General features: G+C 37.6%; 2 protein-coding genes across 5 annotated transcripts in view; both read left to right on the top strand.

Moving 5' to 3' along the window:
• The first annotated feature begins 1,088 nt into the window (after positions 1 to 1,088).
• LOC147181779 (uncharacterized) lies at positions 1,089 to 8,112 on the top strand. The gene is made up of 7 exons (XM_086093790.1): positions 1,089 to 1,318; positions 2,084 to 2,228; positions 2,310 to 2,405; positions 2,804 to 2,948; positions 3,505 to 3,650; positions 4,407 to 4,546; positions 6,869 to 8,112. The coding sequence occupies exons 1-7, from the start codon at positions 1,219 to 1,221 to the stop codon at positions 7,015 to 7,017; spliced, it is 921 nt and encodes a 306-aa protein (XP_085949916.1). The 5' UTR covers positions 1,089 to 1,218; the 3' UTR covers positions 7,018 to 8,112.
• Positions 8,113 to 9,384: 1,272 nt separating this feature from the next.
• LOC147181778 (glycogen debranching enzyme-like) overlaps positions 9,385 to 18,639 on the top strand; it is a 36,137-nt gene continuing 26,882 nt past the window's right edge. For all 4 annotated transcript variants that reach the window (XM_086093757.1, XM_086093741.1, XM_086093766.1 and 1 more), the window contains exons 1-5: positions 9,385 to 9,530; positions 12,690 to 12,804; positions 13,844 to 14,054; positions 16,572 to 16,741; positions 17,989 to 18,192. In XM_086093757.1, the coding sequence (XP_085949883.1) occupies positions 12,717 to 12,804; positions 13,844 to 14,054; positions 16,572 to 16,741; positions 17,989 to 18,192 (673 nt within the window). In that variant the 5' untranslated portion in view covers positions 9,385 to 9,530; positions 12,690 to 12,716. The remainder of the gene's footprint in view (positions 9,531 to 12,689; positions 12,805 to 13,843; positions 14,055 to 16,571; positions 16,742 to 17,988; positions 18,193 to 18,639) is intronic.

Raw genomic sequence — 18,639 nt, 5'->3', positions numbered from 1 at the left:
AATATTAAGTCTTAATAATCCATTAATATAACATTCTTCCATGCTTAATGTGTATATCTTAACCCCAAGTAAGACGTTTTGTTGAACATTCCCATAAAAAATGTATGTTTAAAAATCGATTCAGACGCATATTAATCGATTTTTAATAGAGAATTGCGTGCGGTAATATCGCGATATATTGCTGAATCGTGGTGCTTATCTAATCTCGCCCCAAACTAGCCAAGCCCCCAGGATACAGAAACCAAGGAACTGCCAGGAACCCCGAAAGCGCATACCACTAGGGCACTGCATGGGCAGCCCCCAAGGAACCGCCAGACACTCCCTCCACCACCCTCGCGAAGACCACAGTACACCAACTGTCACCCTTCAGTTGCTCCCTTCCAATATTGTATTTCTGGGTTAGCATGAAAGGGGTGTATCGTGTATGACTTACGTATGTTCTGTAGTCGTAAAAAACACGTCACAGCTACTTTTCAGGTTGACAAATTCAATATTTGTATTTCAATATTTGCCATCACAGTAACTGTTTTACATAGAATGGTAGCTGTAACAAAAAATACAATAGGACTTCACACAAGGTTAGTTTGGTGTTTGAGTAAACATAATGATCAGATTAAAAGTTACATAATCACTGTATTGTATATTGAATTGGGGGCATATTTTTACCCCAAGTGTATTAGTATGTGTGATTGAGAAGCGTAGAACGTAAAGCACTTTTTAAAGCGATTATTGAAGTTCGGTGTGCAGCTCTGCCACATCCAATTTAAGTGACTCCCTTGACGGTAAGGCATTGTATGATATGCAACCACATAGATATCGTTATAGGTAGATACGACACGCCCCTCGTGAGATGCGTGCCTACAACCTCGCTAAGCTAGTAGGGGCAAAGGGGTCCGCCCATTTTACTTTTTACGTAAAATAGCAAAAAGACCATAGATGCCGGCGAATTCTACCGCATACACTTGTGCAAAACGATCTACAATTGGGAATAACCTTACACACTTTATCGTTGTGTTCGTACATGGTTGTGATACGAGCACGTTTGACTTAATTTCGATGTCCATGCATTTCAGTTAATGGGAACGTCGCCCCTACCAACATGGCCGCCACGTGTGCACGTAGTTTAGCCTGCCTGCGACAACTTGTTGGCGTGTCTTTTCTGATCGGAACCACCCGACGACGGACTTGCATAAATAAATTGTAGTTCAAGTAGTTAAAATGAGAGACACTATTTTCACCCGAATCTTTGTCATCGTCTTGTGTGCGGTGGTTTTTGTGGCAGTTTTGGTCGTTAATGCCTTAGCTGGATCAGGTAGAGGTGAGTATGTTGTAGTTACTTCGCTAGTGATTCGTTGGTGTAGGCAGCACTGCCACATAACATTTGAGTGTGTATACTCTGTGTGTAAAATGTAATAGATTAACTATTTACATGAAACCAGCAAGCGCGGACAGACCGATTCCATAGATAGAAGTATCATTTTCCTTTGACAAACGTTAAGAAAGCTACGAATCTGTGAAAACGCACCAATTTCTGGCAAACGTCTTGATGTTGATAGAATTAAATGGTGGGCGAGTTTTTAGGTGTGTCCTTTTTTTGTATAATCCGAGTTTCAAGCCTCCATAACTTTCTTAATCTGTATCCTATTTTCATAAGACGATCACCATTGGGAAACTAGCTAAATACAGAAACGACTAACATGTAAACGTGTTTCTGATTAATTTTCGCATTGATTGGAGGTAAATGAATAAAGTGATTGAGTAGATTTGTGCCCTCTGCTGGTTAATTGCTTCCAGACAAGACTTGAGCAGCATATATTCCATCATTTTATACACAGTATATATACAGTGGGTGAGTTTTGACTGAATTTTGAATATGTGGGTGAACACTACTCTAAATTGTGCATATGTGTTAATGTCAATGTTTATTAGTCTCTACAATGAGCTCTTGAGTTCAGTGGGCGACCGGTCGAGGGTATACCCTGCCCCTCATCCAAAATCAACTAGGATAGGCCCCACCTTACCTGTGACCATGAACAGACTAAGTGGGAGAAAATAAAATTAAATGAATGACTCTGTCTTGCAGGTTTCTTTGGTTCCTCAACAGGTAATGTGTCAGCCCGTTATGAGACAAACATCACACCTGCTGGCTGGACCTTCTCAATTTGGGGTGTTATTTATACCTGGCTCTCCTTGATGGTCATATATATCACCCTATTTGTGTTCAGAGGGTAAGCAAATATCAGAGTGTGTACTTCAGTGTAATATTTATTCTCAGATCAGCTGAAAGATAATTTTCACTTTTTGAACAGATCCTGGGCTCAGTGTCTGCTGCCATATGCCTTCTATTTCTTCTGGCTGCTCAGCATTGTGCTGAATATGATATGGCTGCTGTTGTGGGACAGAGAGTATGTCTGTTTTCTTATTCATCTTTTTACAGAATGCAAGTTAATGTTAATATGTCCATGTCACAAGTGCTCACCACCGGCGTATCCATTGTCAGACTGTAAAAGAGGCACATAAACTGAACATAATACACATCCATGGCTGGATGCACACAACAGGACTATGGCTGTATTTAGACTCAGCTACTCCAGGTCCACTACTGTTTCACTATCTCATTAAGAGAGTGCTCATACTGTAATGTCCAACAAAGATTAGTTTGTTTGGCTCTATATAAATAAGACAAGCGTATAACAAAATACTTTTATAAAACATCTGCCTGTCAGAAAAATATTGAACATACGGCTAATTTGATTTTATGGCTTGTCTCTCTCTCTCTTTTTCTTCTTCTTCTCATTTTCAGGTTAATGCTGTCAGCACTGGTTGTGTTGATCCTGATAGTGATTTCCAACTACGGTGCCTTGAGTATCTGTTGCTTTATCACAGATTACTATGGACTCTGGCTAAAAACCTATTATCCCAAAGACAAGACCTGCCTCACAATTCTGGTAGGTAGACGTGTGTGCTCTTCACCATATCTATATATCTGGCTGGCTGGCTGGCTGGCGTGTGCACATTAGCCACCTGGGGGCAGTATGAGACAGGCATACGGATATTCGTACCTGGTATCAGCTCCTCTCTGTTTTCAGAAGGACAGTAACATAAATCGGTGTAATCTTCGCAGAGGATGAAGATTATATGTCTGTGAATATTGTTAAATTGGCTGCATATGTAACATGCTGTACCATTTGCATTTCGATGCTTGGAGTAAATGCTCATCATGTGCCTGTGGTGTTTCCTCCATCCTCATGTATGCTATCTGAGGATGTGTGGTTGTTTCAAACTCTTTTAGTTGGTAACAGCTTGAAGCCTTTTATTGTAAGAATATTTACTAATTACAGTATATCAGCGAAACTCCTGCTTGTTGTCAAGTGAGTTGAGACACCTGCCACCAATCCTATCTTAAGTTTGCGGTTCGGGAAAATGGATGGATAATTTTTGCATAAAATCCATTTATTTGTTTTCAGTCATTTCATTTTTTCTCCGTGTATGCCTACTTTGAAGGTTCAGAATGGTTTGGCTCTCTACACTACGTGGACAACCATTGCATCCTTGATCAACTTTACCCTCGTTCTTCAATTGTGGGGTGTGGTCAAGAGCACGGCAGCAACGGTCTCCCTTTGCCTCCTGTTTGCTGAGCTGGTGGGCTGGTAAGCTTACGAAAGGCGTTTTGGCTGTGTTTAAACTTTGTTCCTGGCTGCCAGTCAAGAGAAAACAAACTAAGCCAGTCTTGCCAAATTGTATACCGGTCCATCACATTATCCGTGACACTGCTCTATAAATATTTGGTAGGGTTTTTTTGGTCAACATGTACTTCTGTAATCAACCTCAACACATGCAAAATTCCCAATTTTTCACATTAACGCTGCGCAGTGAGTTTGCTCTCAATTTCGCATTCATAGTCAGTGTTAGGTGTTATAAACAGGTATAACACAAGCAAGCATTGTGGGTAAATTAAACATGTGGCCTAAAAAAGCTAGTGTAAATGTCGTCTGTAATAATCTCTTGTCAATCTCCATTCATGAATGTTCTTACAGTAATGGACAGTTTAGCACGCACCAAGCAAGCATTTAGTTTCTGCATTTATAAAGATAAAAACATTTGTTTTCGTTGTAGTGTAGTACTGCCAGGGTTGGGGAATCCAGGTCCAGAAATTTAAAAAAAAACTGCCACAGATCGACTTTAGCAACACGTGCTTCTACTCAACTGGCAGATAAACGAGCTCGTCTCCATCTGTTGAGTAGAAGCACCTGTGACCAAAGCCTAACTGTTAACTGTGTCAGGGTTTCTACTTTCTGGATTCCCCAACTCTGATACTGCCCACTGTGTCCAGCATCATACTGAAACTTGTCATATTTTAGTTTCCTCATGTATTACATGTACAACAATAAGAGATCTCTATGCAGGTTTATTCTTGAAAACTGGGTGCTGGATCGCTGGGTGCGCAACATTCTGACAGTGTACCCGGTTGTGATCGTGGCGCTGCTTGGAAATGTCTTCAAACATTTTGTCCCAGCCGACCCCAGCCCAAATGCCATCTTTATGGGTGAGTTTAATGTAATCTCATCTTGACAGAAAATTCACTTCAATTTTGTGACTAATGCAGAGAAAGGAGAAGGGATGAGAAAACTATTCAAAATAATAATTTTATCTATAGCATTAGTAGTAATCTACCCAAAAAATGTCTTTACAAACATGTGTTTTATGTGCTACCACTAGTCCAAACAGAGCGTTCTGATTAATATTGTTTGTGGAATATGAGTTAAGCCGCAAAATCCCCCTTATCGATTTCAGGGGGCGGCCATTTTGTCCCTTGCTGTCCACTGAAAATTGCTCAGGTTATGACCAATCACGGCTCAGCTTCAGATAACAGGTGAGCCGTGATTGGTCATTGGGGCTGGCGGGAAAAGCCTCCCGTTTACTTCCTGGTTGGCTGTTACATACAAGCATTTTCAAATATAGGCATGCTTACTTACATCGGGGCCCCGTTGTCATCACGCACTTTCCTGGAAAGGATTGCTCGGCTGAGAAAGTGATGCGCTAAATTGCTTCAACATTATTGATATTATATGTGTGTAGAAATATTTGATTGCCATGCATGGATAACAGTGAAAAGCAGACAATAAAAATGACTGAGAAAGGTGTAGAAAAACACAAGGCTAGACACTTCTATTGGTATGCGGAGTGCAGACACAAGCTAGCCCAACTGACATGCTCCACAAAGCATAATGAACAATAAATGGCGGCTGATGCAAATGTTGATGCCATAAAAATTTACTTTGCATGGATTTTATTGGCTTGCACAAGAATTTTTGACCTTCATGGTCTTAAGAAAAAAGGAGGAACAGGCATCTGAGGCAAAGACTTGACAAGAAAATGTGGCCATAGAGCAGGAAGAAATTGCAACAAAGGCAAGGAAGGAAATGCATGCAATGCAAACTGTACTTGTTGAGTCTGATGCTAACGTGGACATTTTACCAAAATATGAAAACACACCAAATGAAAATAGTATCAATTCCTGATAAGAAGATTGGTAAAACACAAATCCTACCACATAACTACCATCACTACCCATCTTAACAAAACCTAAAAATTAAATTCAAATTCAAACCCAAAATTCCAATTTGCTTCTTGTCACACCAGAGAAAAGTTGGAAATAATTTGGTGATTTCTTCAAGCCACTGCTGTGGAAACTTTCATGGTATTGTCATTATAAGAAAGGAAAAGTGTTCATCTTATCTTTTATTATTGTCGTCTCTGCCCCACAATGATAGAAGAAAGACAGTCCATGTCCAGTTTTCTTTTCTGATGTCTTTTTAAATGTTAGGACCATACACCGAAAATCGTATTAATTGGTGATGCAATGTTTACGTTTATGTTGAGATATTTCATGCCTTGAGGTTTCCAAATGAAGCCAAGGTGGGTTGCAAATGTGTATGAGTTCAGAGGAATAGCCTCACTTTTAATTTTGTGCCCTGAAAACTGAACAATTTTTTTGGACTAATTTAAGCAGATATGATGTTGAATGAAAATTAATAAAATAGCCTCAGCATAATGACAGGATTTAAAATCATATCCACTTAAATTAACTAATTTACTGCCATAAATTTATGAAAATTAAATTAAAGGCAAGAGGCGATTAAAATGTTTAATTGTAATTAATCGCATGACTTCACTAGTAATTCACGATTAATCATTAATACATCTGTTCTAAATGTACAATATAAAAATTTTGGTTTTTATACACTTGTTAACAAAAGTGGGGGAAAAAAATTAAAACTAATAGAAATAGTTCAAATGAATTTTTGACGCTTATAGCCATCAATGGCAATGAATTAATAAAAATAAGAAAAGATTATTAAAAACTCGGGGCGTCAGGCAATTAAAGTTTTTAATCGTAATTAATCGCATGACTTCACTCCAAAATCAAACTTGGTGAATAAAATAAGAATGGCCATTCAAGGCAGTGAAATTTTTTTGAATCATCCAGCGGGTTTCTTTGCCCTTTTAACAAATGTCACACTCAGTCATACTATAGTCCTAATGGTGTGGTGGGCTGATGTATGTTGTTGTTGGTTGGTTGGTTTTATTGAACATATAAACATGAAGAAAACGGCTAACAAGTCTAAAATATAAACTGACGTAAAAAAACAAGAATAGGAAGAAAAAAAAAAAGAGTTTATATGTTCAAAAGGGGTAGAGGAAGTTAAAAACATATCTAGTCCTACCCCTTATTCGTTTTATGTTAATAAATTTATATGGTAAAGTATTTCAACAATGTATATGAAGCATTGCTGTATCATTCATGTCATGACTCAGTAATAATATGCAATGATTCTGGACTTTTGTGTGTGTTTTATTACGGTAGTTACTCTGCTGGTGTTGGCATGTGTTCTGCTGCTGTTCCGAATCTGTAATGTCATCTGGAGAAACAAATGGAAGCCCCTCTTCTCTCCAGGGTCAGCGCGGGAGCTGACCTCACCCCTCGATGGAAACAAAATTAAACTCTTAACCTAAGTAGAACAAATCTTGTTTCCTTCAGACCACTAGGCAGTGGGCACATAAAGCCCCTTTAGACGTGTCGTTAACATTACTTGATACTTCAAACTTGGACTTGAATATGTTAACACGGAAACAATACGGTGCCCATAAATGGGATCATCATGGTGGAGGATGAAGTTACGCTTATGCTGTCTACATAAATGCTACACTTCATGCAAGCTAATGTGTAGTCAGTCATTCATACCTAGCAGCGTCACGGTCAATGAAGTTATACTTTCTTATAATATTTTATACATGTATACATTTTTATATAGATTAAAAAATATATACCATTTTGGAATAAGGTGTAACACTTTTAACTTCACTTTTCCACTAAGGTGGCTGCCAATATTCAGGTCAAGGTGTACGAAGCTTGCATTTCTACAATTATAGCACAGGTTTGCTTTTTTATTTTGTTTTTTTTTAATAGCACTATTTGTGAGTCAAATGTGTATCCAATATTTGTTTCCAGATCAATTAACTGGCTTTCAAGACAATCCCACATGCATAAATGTGCGTTTCGTGATTAGCAATAGTTAAATTATACACTATTTGAACTGGTGATGACTGCAGCATTTTTAAGTTTATTTTGCTGTAAATGTCTTTCACTTCTGTTTCGATGCCTGTTCAAGATTCAGATTTCACCTTAATTACATTTTTGTTTAAGCAAGGCGATTAATAGTATATAGTTAATTACACAATTATTTGAAGTAATTTGTTAATTATATAGACAATTATTACTACTCCTGCTTAAATGTTTTCACTCATACTGCTGCCATTTGAAAATGTGCCTATGAAATGCGTGCCACGTTCAGCTCTGCATGTAATCTTCAGTATCCTGTTTTTATTTTTTACTATTATTGTTACAGCCCATATCTACTGACATGCACTAGTTATTTTATCAACCCTTTGCCATTTTGAAGCGTGTTCAATTTTATATTAAATAATTATGTTTTTGTGTATTCGCAATCAATATACTGCACAGTCTTGCACTTAAAATATGCATCTAAAAGAGTCAAGTGAATACTCTCTTGATTTTTTCATTTGTTAATAAAGGACAAAAAAGACAAACATCCTTTTGTGTCTGAGGTGTAACCTATTTGGGGGGGAGGGGGGGCTGAAGAGAAGCCTCGGATTCAGGAGCAGCAGTGTACAGTCGTTTTACACATGGATCAGGTCTAAGACCAAACTTCTAACCTATTAAAAGGCCAACAGAGCCCCTCATGAGCAACTCCCTCTTGAGAAGAAACCTCGCGCAGATACGAGATGCGAGGCTGTCTCCCTTGAGCAGTTAGTTCAGAGAGCAGAAGAGGGGGGAGTGACAGAGAGAAAGACATTTTTGCCTATTTTCTGAAATGTTATGGACCAAACCAGTAACTGAATCGTTATGGATTTATGTTTGTGCACTGTCGATTTGAAAAAATGTCCTGTTTTTTAATAAAATGATGGAAATTTATATATATGTTTAAAACCGGATTCATGAATTAATAAACAAAATAAGCGGCAGATTAATTGATTATTAAAATAATCGTTAATTGCCTGTATTTATGTGTGGCATGGGACCTTAAAAAATCAACGAATTTAGAAGCGGCCTTTTTGCATCTGTCAATTTTTCTGGATGTGACCCTTGGAGGAATAAGTGACACACATGGCCTAGTTTGGAGTAGACTGACCATTACCTGGCATCTTCAGATGTTTGAATAGTCAGATTACTTATACAGTGTTGCCTCACTTTAACGCGGTTCACTTTTCGCGGTTTCGCGGATTTCTTTTTTAGTGCATGCATTTTTATTTACAATAATGTACCTATTTGATAACATTCATGAAGGTTTGAACATTGAGAATGTTTAAACGAGAGAGAAATGTGAGAAAATGTAAATGCCTAGTTGAGAAAATGTTATCAACTTTGTGGTGAGGGGTTTTAGAGCCTTAAAACATTTAGAATAAATGTAAAACATAAAGCTAACTACTTTGCGGATTTCATTTGTCGAAGGTATTTTTTGGAACCTAACCCCAGCGGGAAACGAGGGAACACTGTATAACCTTTCAACGGCAGTCGATTGAAAACTATTATTTACGTTTGATTATGTCTTTAACTCCAATGCATTTAAAAAAAAAAAAAAAACGTCCAGATGCACTTCAGTTATAGAGAATTCAAACACATTTGGAGGAATTAAAGTGCCAAAAGAACCACACATACTTTAAAAAGGAAATTATATGAACCATTAATGGTGAGCTGGTTGAACTACAATAAGATGATTTTATTCTCATCATCATCAACCTAATTTATTACAACATAAAACCAGCCCTGTTCAGTTGTAATTTTGTTGCGTTACATTGGGTTATTACGGTAACCTTTACTGCCTGCTTTTCTGTGCCACGCCTCCCGTCCCGTCTCAAATGTCACAGTAAAACAGTCGCCGGCGCCGCATAGCGAATAGATTGCCACTTCCCGGGACGGAGAATCCATACGGTCAACACGTAACGGGGTCAGTCGTTTAAAATCACTTTGTCAATATTATCATAATGTCATGTGTCGTGGTCCTGCTCTTCCGTAGTCGACGGAGCCTGTGATCGTTAGAGAATCGGGAATTAACCCTCCTGATTTGCAAAGGCATTTCTGGTTCAAAAGGCAACGTTTCGGATGTTGAAATAGACCAACATAACGCCTTGTACTTTAATCGAAGATGCTCCGTCGTAACGAGACTGCGTCACACATGCATGAAAGGGCTGACTGTGTTGTCATTTGTGCACTTTCATTTGTTATGCTAATGTGTTACCCCCCCCCCCCAGAAACATGTATGCATTAAGAGCAGTTGAAGGGTTTAAAAATAATAATCAGGCCATGTGTGTTGTTTGTTTTGTTGCATACGTATTCGACATATAAACGGTTTGCTATTTCCTTAGGAATGTGCAGTTTGTGCCGTTTGAAGCTATATTTGCACTGTAACAACATTTTCTTGCCGTAAGGGTTGACATGAGCTGAGGCTGTCAAGCAAGCTCAACAGTGACAAGAGTTTTATAAATACACGTTGACATTATCGGTTAGATTCCTGACCTTGTCCGGGGAAAAGCACGACGCAGAATCAGGCTCCAATGACCCTGCCTGCTTTATAAGATGTCATTTCATATTGCCTAAACCAGAGGCAACAACCTGCTTCATTTCCATCTGAAACGATGGATTTCAATTTGTGGGGTGCAGGAGCATGGGTCAACTGTCATTGGTAGTGTGATTTTATTATCAAAGTAAGTTAATTTCTTGAGTGTTTTCCTTGCTCCCCTATTCTTATTCATTTTGAAATAATGTCCTGTTTTTGTATAATAAAGAGAAAGAAATTGGATTTATATATTTTTGTCTGATTAATCAATCGATCTCACTCATGGATGATCTTATCGTAATTAATGGGAAAACCCCTAGTATGTACTCTACTGTATGTAGGTCGTGTTGGTATGTTTGGTCGCATGTGCACCCTAATTTCTCAACATTGTACTGTGACTAAAACTAATAAGAAGTTTGAAGCGGAGATGGAGGATGAGTTTCTGCGACTCTGAATGCCTCCATTGTTTTTTCTTTGTGATAGAGAGACATGTAGATTAATCAACATTTCAATTGTAAAATGTAAATGCACCCAATTATAGCCAAAAGGTTCATTTCCTTTGGTCGTCCTCTTGCCTGAAGGAATATGGCCATATGGAGCTGATGCGAAAACAAGCTATAGGCATGAAATACATATACGTACAATATTTATAAAAACGGCAAGATTACACATGACTAATTAAACCTACTACAGTGTTAATGTTGACAAATTTGGTTGTCAATTAGCCATTTTTATATATTTAAATGAGCTGTATGAGATGTACTCTCTTGTGTTTTGTGGGATCACATTCCACTCATTACCTATCATCATATATGAAATAATTCATCCATCCATCCATCCATTTTCTTAACCGCTTGTCCTCGCAATGGTCGCGGGGTGTGCTGGAGCCTATCCCAGCTGGCTTCAGGCAGTAGGCGGGGTACACCCTGAACTGGTTGCCAGCCAACTGCAGGGCATAAGAAAGAATTGATTGACCAAATGAAGTTATTTTTAGTGGAATTTCACAAACTTCTTGAGTAACCCCTAGTACCATAGTTGCAAGTGTTTTAAATTGTATAAAGCTAGAGTGGAAGTGGGGCTAAACTGTGAGGGATTTTATAGACATGGCAGCAGTTTCCAGCTTTGCAGCCTATATTTGTTGAGGATTGTGCAATGGTGAAAGGATCTTGATTTTTATTTTTTATTTTTTAATCCAGAATTTTAAGCGTTTGTTTGTATGAAGACATTACCAGGTTTAGAGTAGTAGAATTTGCAGTAGCCCAGGTGGGTAGATTCGTCTGAAGTATTGTAGAAAAAACAGGCATATTTGTGTTGCTTCTGTCAACATTTAATTTCTAAAGTGCCTGAAATTTGCAAGGGTGAATTTTAGAACTGTACTCACTTTATTAACTTGATGTTTAAAACTGAGATATTAAGTATTCATACTCATTTACAATGTCAATTTTATGTCTACAAATAAAAACAAAATGTATCTATGTGTGGTGTAGTTTGGGCAAAAACAGTTTCGGACAAGTTTGAAACGTTTTACTACGACCTTTGTATGCGATGCAGCAGCCCCAAAATGATCTTTACCCTTTACAAAAATCACATTCAACAACTACACACTTAGGCACATTGTGGCCTAAAGATTAGACTCTAAACCAATTAGAGAGAGTGAAAGATGCTGCCACTCTCTGATTGGCCACGGTCCAGATATTCACATTCATGTGTGTGTGATTTTGAAAATGCGTATGCTGCAGTCAGATATCGCTCAGACCAGAAATTAATATACCTTTGTGGGGGGAAAATGACATTTTCTAAATTGTGACATGAAAGGTTTGGCTCGACAACAGTGATATGCATCAATTTTACTCCTCCTGGACATTTTGGGATCATTATTTGTATTTTTCCATTCCACTTGTTGGGAAAGTAGAATTAATGTGGATACGTAGTACGTACATAATACATTGCAATCTAGTGGAGTGATGCCATCTTGGAGAACATAATTGACATGCATTGTGGCACATGTAGTTTATGAATGGTCAATGCACACTTTAGACTTATTTATTTGGAGACAATCGGGGCTTTTGAAGTTCTCATGGGCCACATTAAATGACGTAGCGAGCCACATTTGGCCTGCTGATCTTGAGTTTGACATTTTGATTGTCAACTGGCCGGTCGGGACCCAAAAGCGACTCATTTTGGGAGTGTTGCAGACAATTAATTTAAAATGTCATTTATTCTTACTGGGATTTTTATGCTGCAGTACAGAAGTGTACCAGGAACATATTGGGTAAGTGACAGGAAGTGTAGCTGCTACCTGCAATTTACTTTGTAAACAAATACAGTGCAGCTTTTGGAGATCTATATGACACTTGTGTTATCAAAGACTATTTTTAAACCAAATATGTACATTTGTGTTCATTTCTTAGTGATCTATAAAAGTGGGTTGTGACTTTGCAACAAAGGGAAATGTACCTCCCAGGGTGAATGCATTGGATTTAGTTTAAGAATCTGTTTGAGGTATAATAACGCATCATGAAGAATTCTGATGAAATGTCCCCTTTGCAGGTGACCAGGATTCAGGAAGAACTCAAAATGTTGCCTCAAGACTTGAAGCAGATCCGAGTGCTTATCCTCAATGACAAAGAGAATTTGGAGAGGACCCTATTCAGACTTGATCAAGGTAAACTTTGTTCAAAATTCAAATCAAACGCTATGATTGATTAAATTCTATAACGCTGCACCTGGTTTTGCTGAAGTAACTTGAAAATGCACAAGGAACAGGTTAATACTAATATGGTTGGTGTGACCTGCAATGGGCTGCTATTTTGGTGATCGTGGCCGGATGGTATGGAGGTGTGTAAAATGGTTGACATAACCCAACCTAAGTCATTCAAGTGTGCTGCAAAAAAAAAAAAAAAAAAAAGCGATCACTTGACTACGCTGCCTGAAATCACAAATTTGATCCTAAACTGATAAATCATTCAACCACCCATTTTAGTTTTGCCAGACTCTTGAAACCACATCTTGCTCGGGTCAGTACTTGAGCCACAGCATTTTGAACCAGCCGGAGAGTCTTCTTAACGACCTGACTTGCTCAGGCAGCAAGCTCACAGAATTACAATTACCCAGCCAAGAGGTTACAAAGCACTAATTAAAAAAAATAATAATAATAATAATCTGAATTCACTTGTGCAAATCTTGACTATTATTTTTTTTAAGTCATGCCTGAAGTTTGTGTCAGTGATTTGTTTCATTTGATTTCAACATGAATAAAGTTGTGTCATCTATATAATAGTAGAAGTTCAAGTGAACCAAGTGTTTTCTAATCATGCAGCCTGCGGCAAGAATGTCAACACAGTACAAGTCTAAGCACAGACACCCGTGGGACGACATGATTGATTTTACACAAACGGAGTCTTCGTTACTGATATTTACTCATTGTAAGCAAGTAGGATATTAACCAGTTTAGGCTTAATGCCAATGCCATACTCTACTCTCTGTAGGAGGATGTGATGATCAATGGTGTCAATGAATGACTTTTCATTACAAACATTACTTTTAAATACATCCGCTTAATTCTAACAGATGATTTAGCAGAGATTTCATTTTATTTTCAGTTAGTCTTCTGTATTTACAATACAGAAGAAGACGAAAAAACAATTATCCTAAATAACAAGAGTCTCAGACTCCAAAGAGTTCATGCGCTTATGCTTCCTCAGGTTTTGAGCTCCAGTTCCGTCTTGGTCCAAGTCTTCAGGGCAGGAGAGTTACAGTGCACACCAACTACCCACTTGAAGGGCAGCGGTTTCAGCGAAACACTTTCCGTGTTTTGGCCTGGAAAAACCCAACAGGACGTGAGGATGACTCTGATAAGTTTTGCTTTCTGGATATCAAGGTGGCTGGTTCTTTTCAGTACTACTTTGGATTTGGGTAAGATTCCACTTTAAACTGTCTGAATGTAAATGATCAGTTTTATTCATTTGATTTGACTAAATCGCAGCATTACCGTTCGCTAGGGCTGGGCAATAAATCAAATTAATTCGATTTAATCATCAAAAACAGCTCAATGGCCTAGTGGTAAAGTGTCCGCCCTATGACTGGGATGTTGTGGGTTCAATCCCTGGCCGAGTCATACCAAAGACTCTAAAAATGGGACCCATTTGCCTCCCTGCTTGACACTCCGCATTAAGGGTTGAAATTGGGGGGTTAGATCACCAAATTATGCCCAAGCGCGGCTGCTGCTGCTGCTCACCTCACCGCTCCCTCAGGGGGATGGGTCAAATGCGGAGAATGAATTTCGCCCCACTTAGGTGGGTGCGACAATCAGTGAATCCTTTTTTAAAAAAAAAAAAAAAAAAATTTTGACTGATTAAAACTGAAACTGACTTGCTGATTTCAAAATTCCAGTCATTTTTTTTCTAGTACATCTAGGCCCGGTTTTACAGAAAAGGCTTAAAACTAGTCTCAGACTAATTTGCTGTTTGAGCTGGCCTAATTTTAGGTCACTTGCCAAGATGTATCCTAAAATAGTCATATAATTAGCCTGTTCTGGTTTAAGCAAAAACAAATTGCAAGAGTGCAGATTAGAGCTACTGTTGGACTAAATTGAAGATTAAATTAACTTCATTTTAGTACTGTTAGTGAAAGGGAGCACAGATAGTTTGGCAGTGTGGAGTACTTAGAATATCTAAATGAACAACAACATTAACTACAGAGGTTCCCATCATGGTGGCAGAAAAACCAAGGACTTACACTCAGAGCTCCTTTCAAGTTGCAGCTCTTCAGTTATAAAATATATATTTTTTAACCATGAAATGATTGATTATGGCTTGCTTTTCCTCAATTGTGTTTGTGATGTACAGCATATATAAATAACGTGCTGAAAAATTGAATGACAAAACTAAAACAAGGCTTTTGTGGTGGACAAAATACTCTCAAGTGCGATTTTTTATTTTTTATTTATCATTACACAGCTTTCTCATACATCTGTCTTTGAACATCTCTCTCTTCTAATTTCATATTCATATTCTACGTGCAAAATAAAAATGGTCATATCTTTCATATATTACATTTTCTGCTCACGAAATTCCAAGACTATCTTCATGCATGGACATCCTTTTTTGTTCTCTGCTTGGAAGGCAACATCTTTTCTTCAGGGATGCCTTACCAGATGTGGCGGATTCACAGTCTTCACAAGGGTTAGAGTAATTTCCTCTGGGAAAACATCAGTGTTAAAAACTCACATTGTTCTTAGAATGAAATAAAAATAATGGGAGAGACAGACAGTGGAATAATCTGTATTTACAAGCGGTAACTAATTTGGGTTCAGTTTTTCTTCTCCACTGTCCAAATGTTCATTACCTGGTTTCTTCTACAGTGTATATCATTCAGTGTAAGTAAGCAATGTCACAGAATTGTATGGTGTACGTGAACTCATAACAGAAACCCGCAGTTATTTGCATTGAAATGAATTGCAAATGGCAGCCCAAGCACTCCTCTTATGTTCAATGGCAGCTGTATGGGATTTACTTTCAATAACAGCATGGTTTCCCACAACTTGTTTTTGTAGAGGTTTTTTTTTTCATACTCTATAGCTTTTTGATGTGTTCGTTTTCTTTCAGCCATGCTTTCGGGCCAAAGTTTCCTCCATCAAAGTTGTCCTGAATTCCATTTCAGGGTTTCATGAGCTCCAGGACTCCTCCATAGTCTAGAACCAACTAAGACACATTTAAGACGCACTCATGCAAGCCACTTAAATTACCTAGCTTTAGTAATCTGATTTAGGCCTAGTCCTGTCTTGATATAAGCCTTGTCTGTGAAACCAGGCCCATGTTTTTTCCCCCCACAGCTTCCCTTGCAGATTAGCTGTAGTAAAACTGTAGTAAGAAGAGCTGATTACGATTGGACTCATCGACAGCTATGTGGCAACTTGTTTGTGCAGTCACAGTTGAGACTGTGCGGTGAGGACGGACGATCAATATCTGCAAACAGAAAGCTGGCATACTTGTGCTTTTTTTTTTAGTTTTGAAAGCTTAGTTGTTATCTTAGTGTTTTATTAACATACACATTTTTTTCATTTTTTTTGAAAGCTCCTGACATGATAGAGGAAAAACTGAGAACAGTTTTGGATTCTGCAACCAAAAGTTAAAAGCAGCTGTCAGACCAAACTGACGAAATATTATGTTCCACAGAATTATTGTTAATCATTAGCACAAGTCAATGAATAGTCCACTTCCTCACATAATGTGTGTATGTTTTTTGTTTTTTTTACATCACATTTATTCACCTCATATCTCATTGAACTAAAGCAATTAAATAAGAAGCTTTATTGGCATCAATTTATGGCTCCCCTTACTGGCTTTTTATTAAATTGTAATGATAATTTATGGAGACACAGTATATATGGGGTTGCATTCGAATTGAAAAATAACTTTCCCCCCCTCACAGAGACACGGAGAAATCTGGAGGAGGCTACATTGTTGTCAACCCAGTTCTTCGTGTTGGACCAGAGAACCGCGTCCTCCCATTAGATTGCATCTGCATTCAGACCTATTTATCCAAGTGTTTGGGACACTTGGATGACTGGCCAGCCAGATTGCAAGTTGCAAAGGAGTCAGGTATGTGTGTGACTTATTTTTAAGCAGAACATTTGACCAAATGCACTATACTGTATATGGAACTCATGTCATCATACACTCTAAAAAGAGAATTGTTGAACCAATTTAAGATTACAAATTTAATTGTTGACCAACTTTTTTTTTAAATTGCTTCAATTGGTAACACACAATTAAGTTAATACAAAGTCCGGCTGCTCGATTATGGAAAACAAATAATCACGATTATTTTAGCAATAATTGAAATCATGATTATTCAAACAATTACTAATTTTTTGGTACAAAACAAGGACATGTTTAAGCATTTAAAAATATTAAGACCAATATAAAATAAAAAAAAAGTAGAAACACTATAATTATGTAAGCTCCTTTTGGCCCAAGCAGAATTTATAATAATATATATTTATAATAATAATAATATTTATTTATTTTATTTATTTTTTTATTTTATTTTTTATGTTTGCAAAAATTTGAAGTTGGAGTGCAGCATGTGCACTGTGCAGTAGGACGATCATTTATTTTTGGGTACAAAACAAGAAAATGTTTAAACATAAAAAACTATTTAAAAAATATTAAGAACAATAAAATTATTTGAAACGCTATAATTATGAAATTTATTTTGGGATGAAACAAAATTTTATTAAATTAGTTATTTTAACTACTGCCCGAAGCCAGCTGGGATATGCTCCAAGCGCCCCCCGCGACCCTTGTGAGGACAAGCGGTTAAGAAAATGGATGGATGGATGGATAGTTATTTTAAAATTTAAAAAAGGTGCAAATGTAGAAATTTAAGCGACTCAAAAATTTGTATTAATAATCTTTTTTTGCGATTATGCTGATTTTATAATTGTGGAGTGTGATAATTGAAATTGTAATTGAATTTTGATTAATTACACAGCCCTAATGCAAAGTGAATATATTAAGTTTAATTAATTATGAGTTCATTAAACTTAATGTATTCACTTGAATTAAGTTAATCCAAAACAATCCAAAGTGAATTTATTAAGTTTAATGAACTCATTCAATTAATCCAAAATGAATCCTAATTGAATACAACAATTCTTTTTTTTATAGTGTACTTATTACCTGAGCGTTTGATTCTGTCTCGGCTGTGTGCAAGTGTGCACATTACCTTGAACGCAGATTGATCATTGTCATTCATGTGTGGCTGGTTTATTTTCCGGGAATGTAGCAATCAAGCTTGTACCATATGATACGCGAATAATGCATATGTTTATTCCATTTCCTAGGGTACAACATGATCCATTTCACGCCTTTGCAGACGCTAGGAGAATCCAGGTCATGTTACTCCTTGGCAGACCAGCTGACCTTTAGCCCTGAGTTCAGCCCAGATGGCCGAAACTATAGCTGGACAGATGTGGGGGCACTAGTGGAGAAGATGAAGAAAGAATGGAACATGCTGTGTATTACTGATGTGGTGTACAATCATACTGGTAGGTGACTGAATATGTGTTGATGTGTGTTGTATTGACCTTTTGCACGTGACATCACAGCCCTCATGGGAACGCCCACTCAGCGACACTGGATGGCAAAAGAGCCACTTGCCTGTATTGTAACCATTGAATCTCATACAGCGTAAAGTCCTTAATCTAATCGATTATTTTATAAAATGGTAATATCTTGTTTTGCGGTCGGTTGTACAGACAAACAAAGGAGTAAACCAAATGTTGCTTTTTATCGCATACCTACTAATGAAGACAAAGGACGTCGATTGATAGCGGCAATCAAAAGAAAGGACTAGCAGTCCACAAAGTATTCACGGATTTGCAGCAATAATTTTTTGCGAGGTTAGTAGATAAATGTTCATACATTTTACTAGTAAACGTACACTCTAACAAAGATTGTAACAGAGGTGTCGAATTGCGTGTTTCAAATCACAT

This window comes from Leptonotus elevatus, chromosome 1 (assembly GCF_054856555.1).
Source record: "Leptonotus elevatus isolate MCC_2025b chromosome 1, RoL_Lele_1.0, whole genome shotgun sequence".
Lineage (NCBI taxonomy): Eukaryota > Metazoa > Chordata > Actinopteri > Syngnathiformes > Syngnathidae > Leptonotus > Leptonotus elevatus.
The sequence above is the reverse complement of the archived record's forward strand: the minus strand, read 5'-3'. Positions and strand labels throughout refer to the sequence as shown.

Excerpts from the sequence above, each read along its gene's own strand:
- LOC147181779 (XM_086093790.1), top strand. The coding sequence starts at position 1,219 with ATGAGAGACACTATTTTCACCCGAATCTTTGTCATCGTCTTGTGTGCG. Across the intron at positions 2,229-2,309 it reads ACCCTATTTGTGTTCAGAGG|ATCCTGGGCTCAGTGTCTGC; the intron begins GTAAGCAAATAT and ends CTTTTTGAACAG. Across the intron at positions 2,406-2,803 it reads CTGCTGTTGTGGGACAGAGA|GTTAATGCTGTCAGCACTGG; the intron begins GTATGTCTGTTT and ends TCTCATTTTCAG.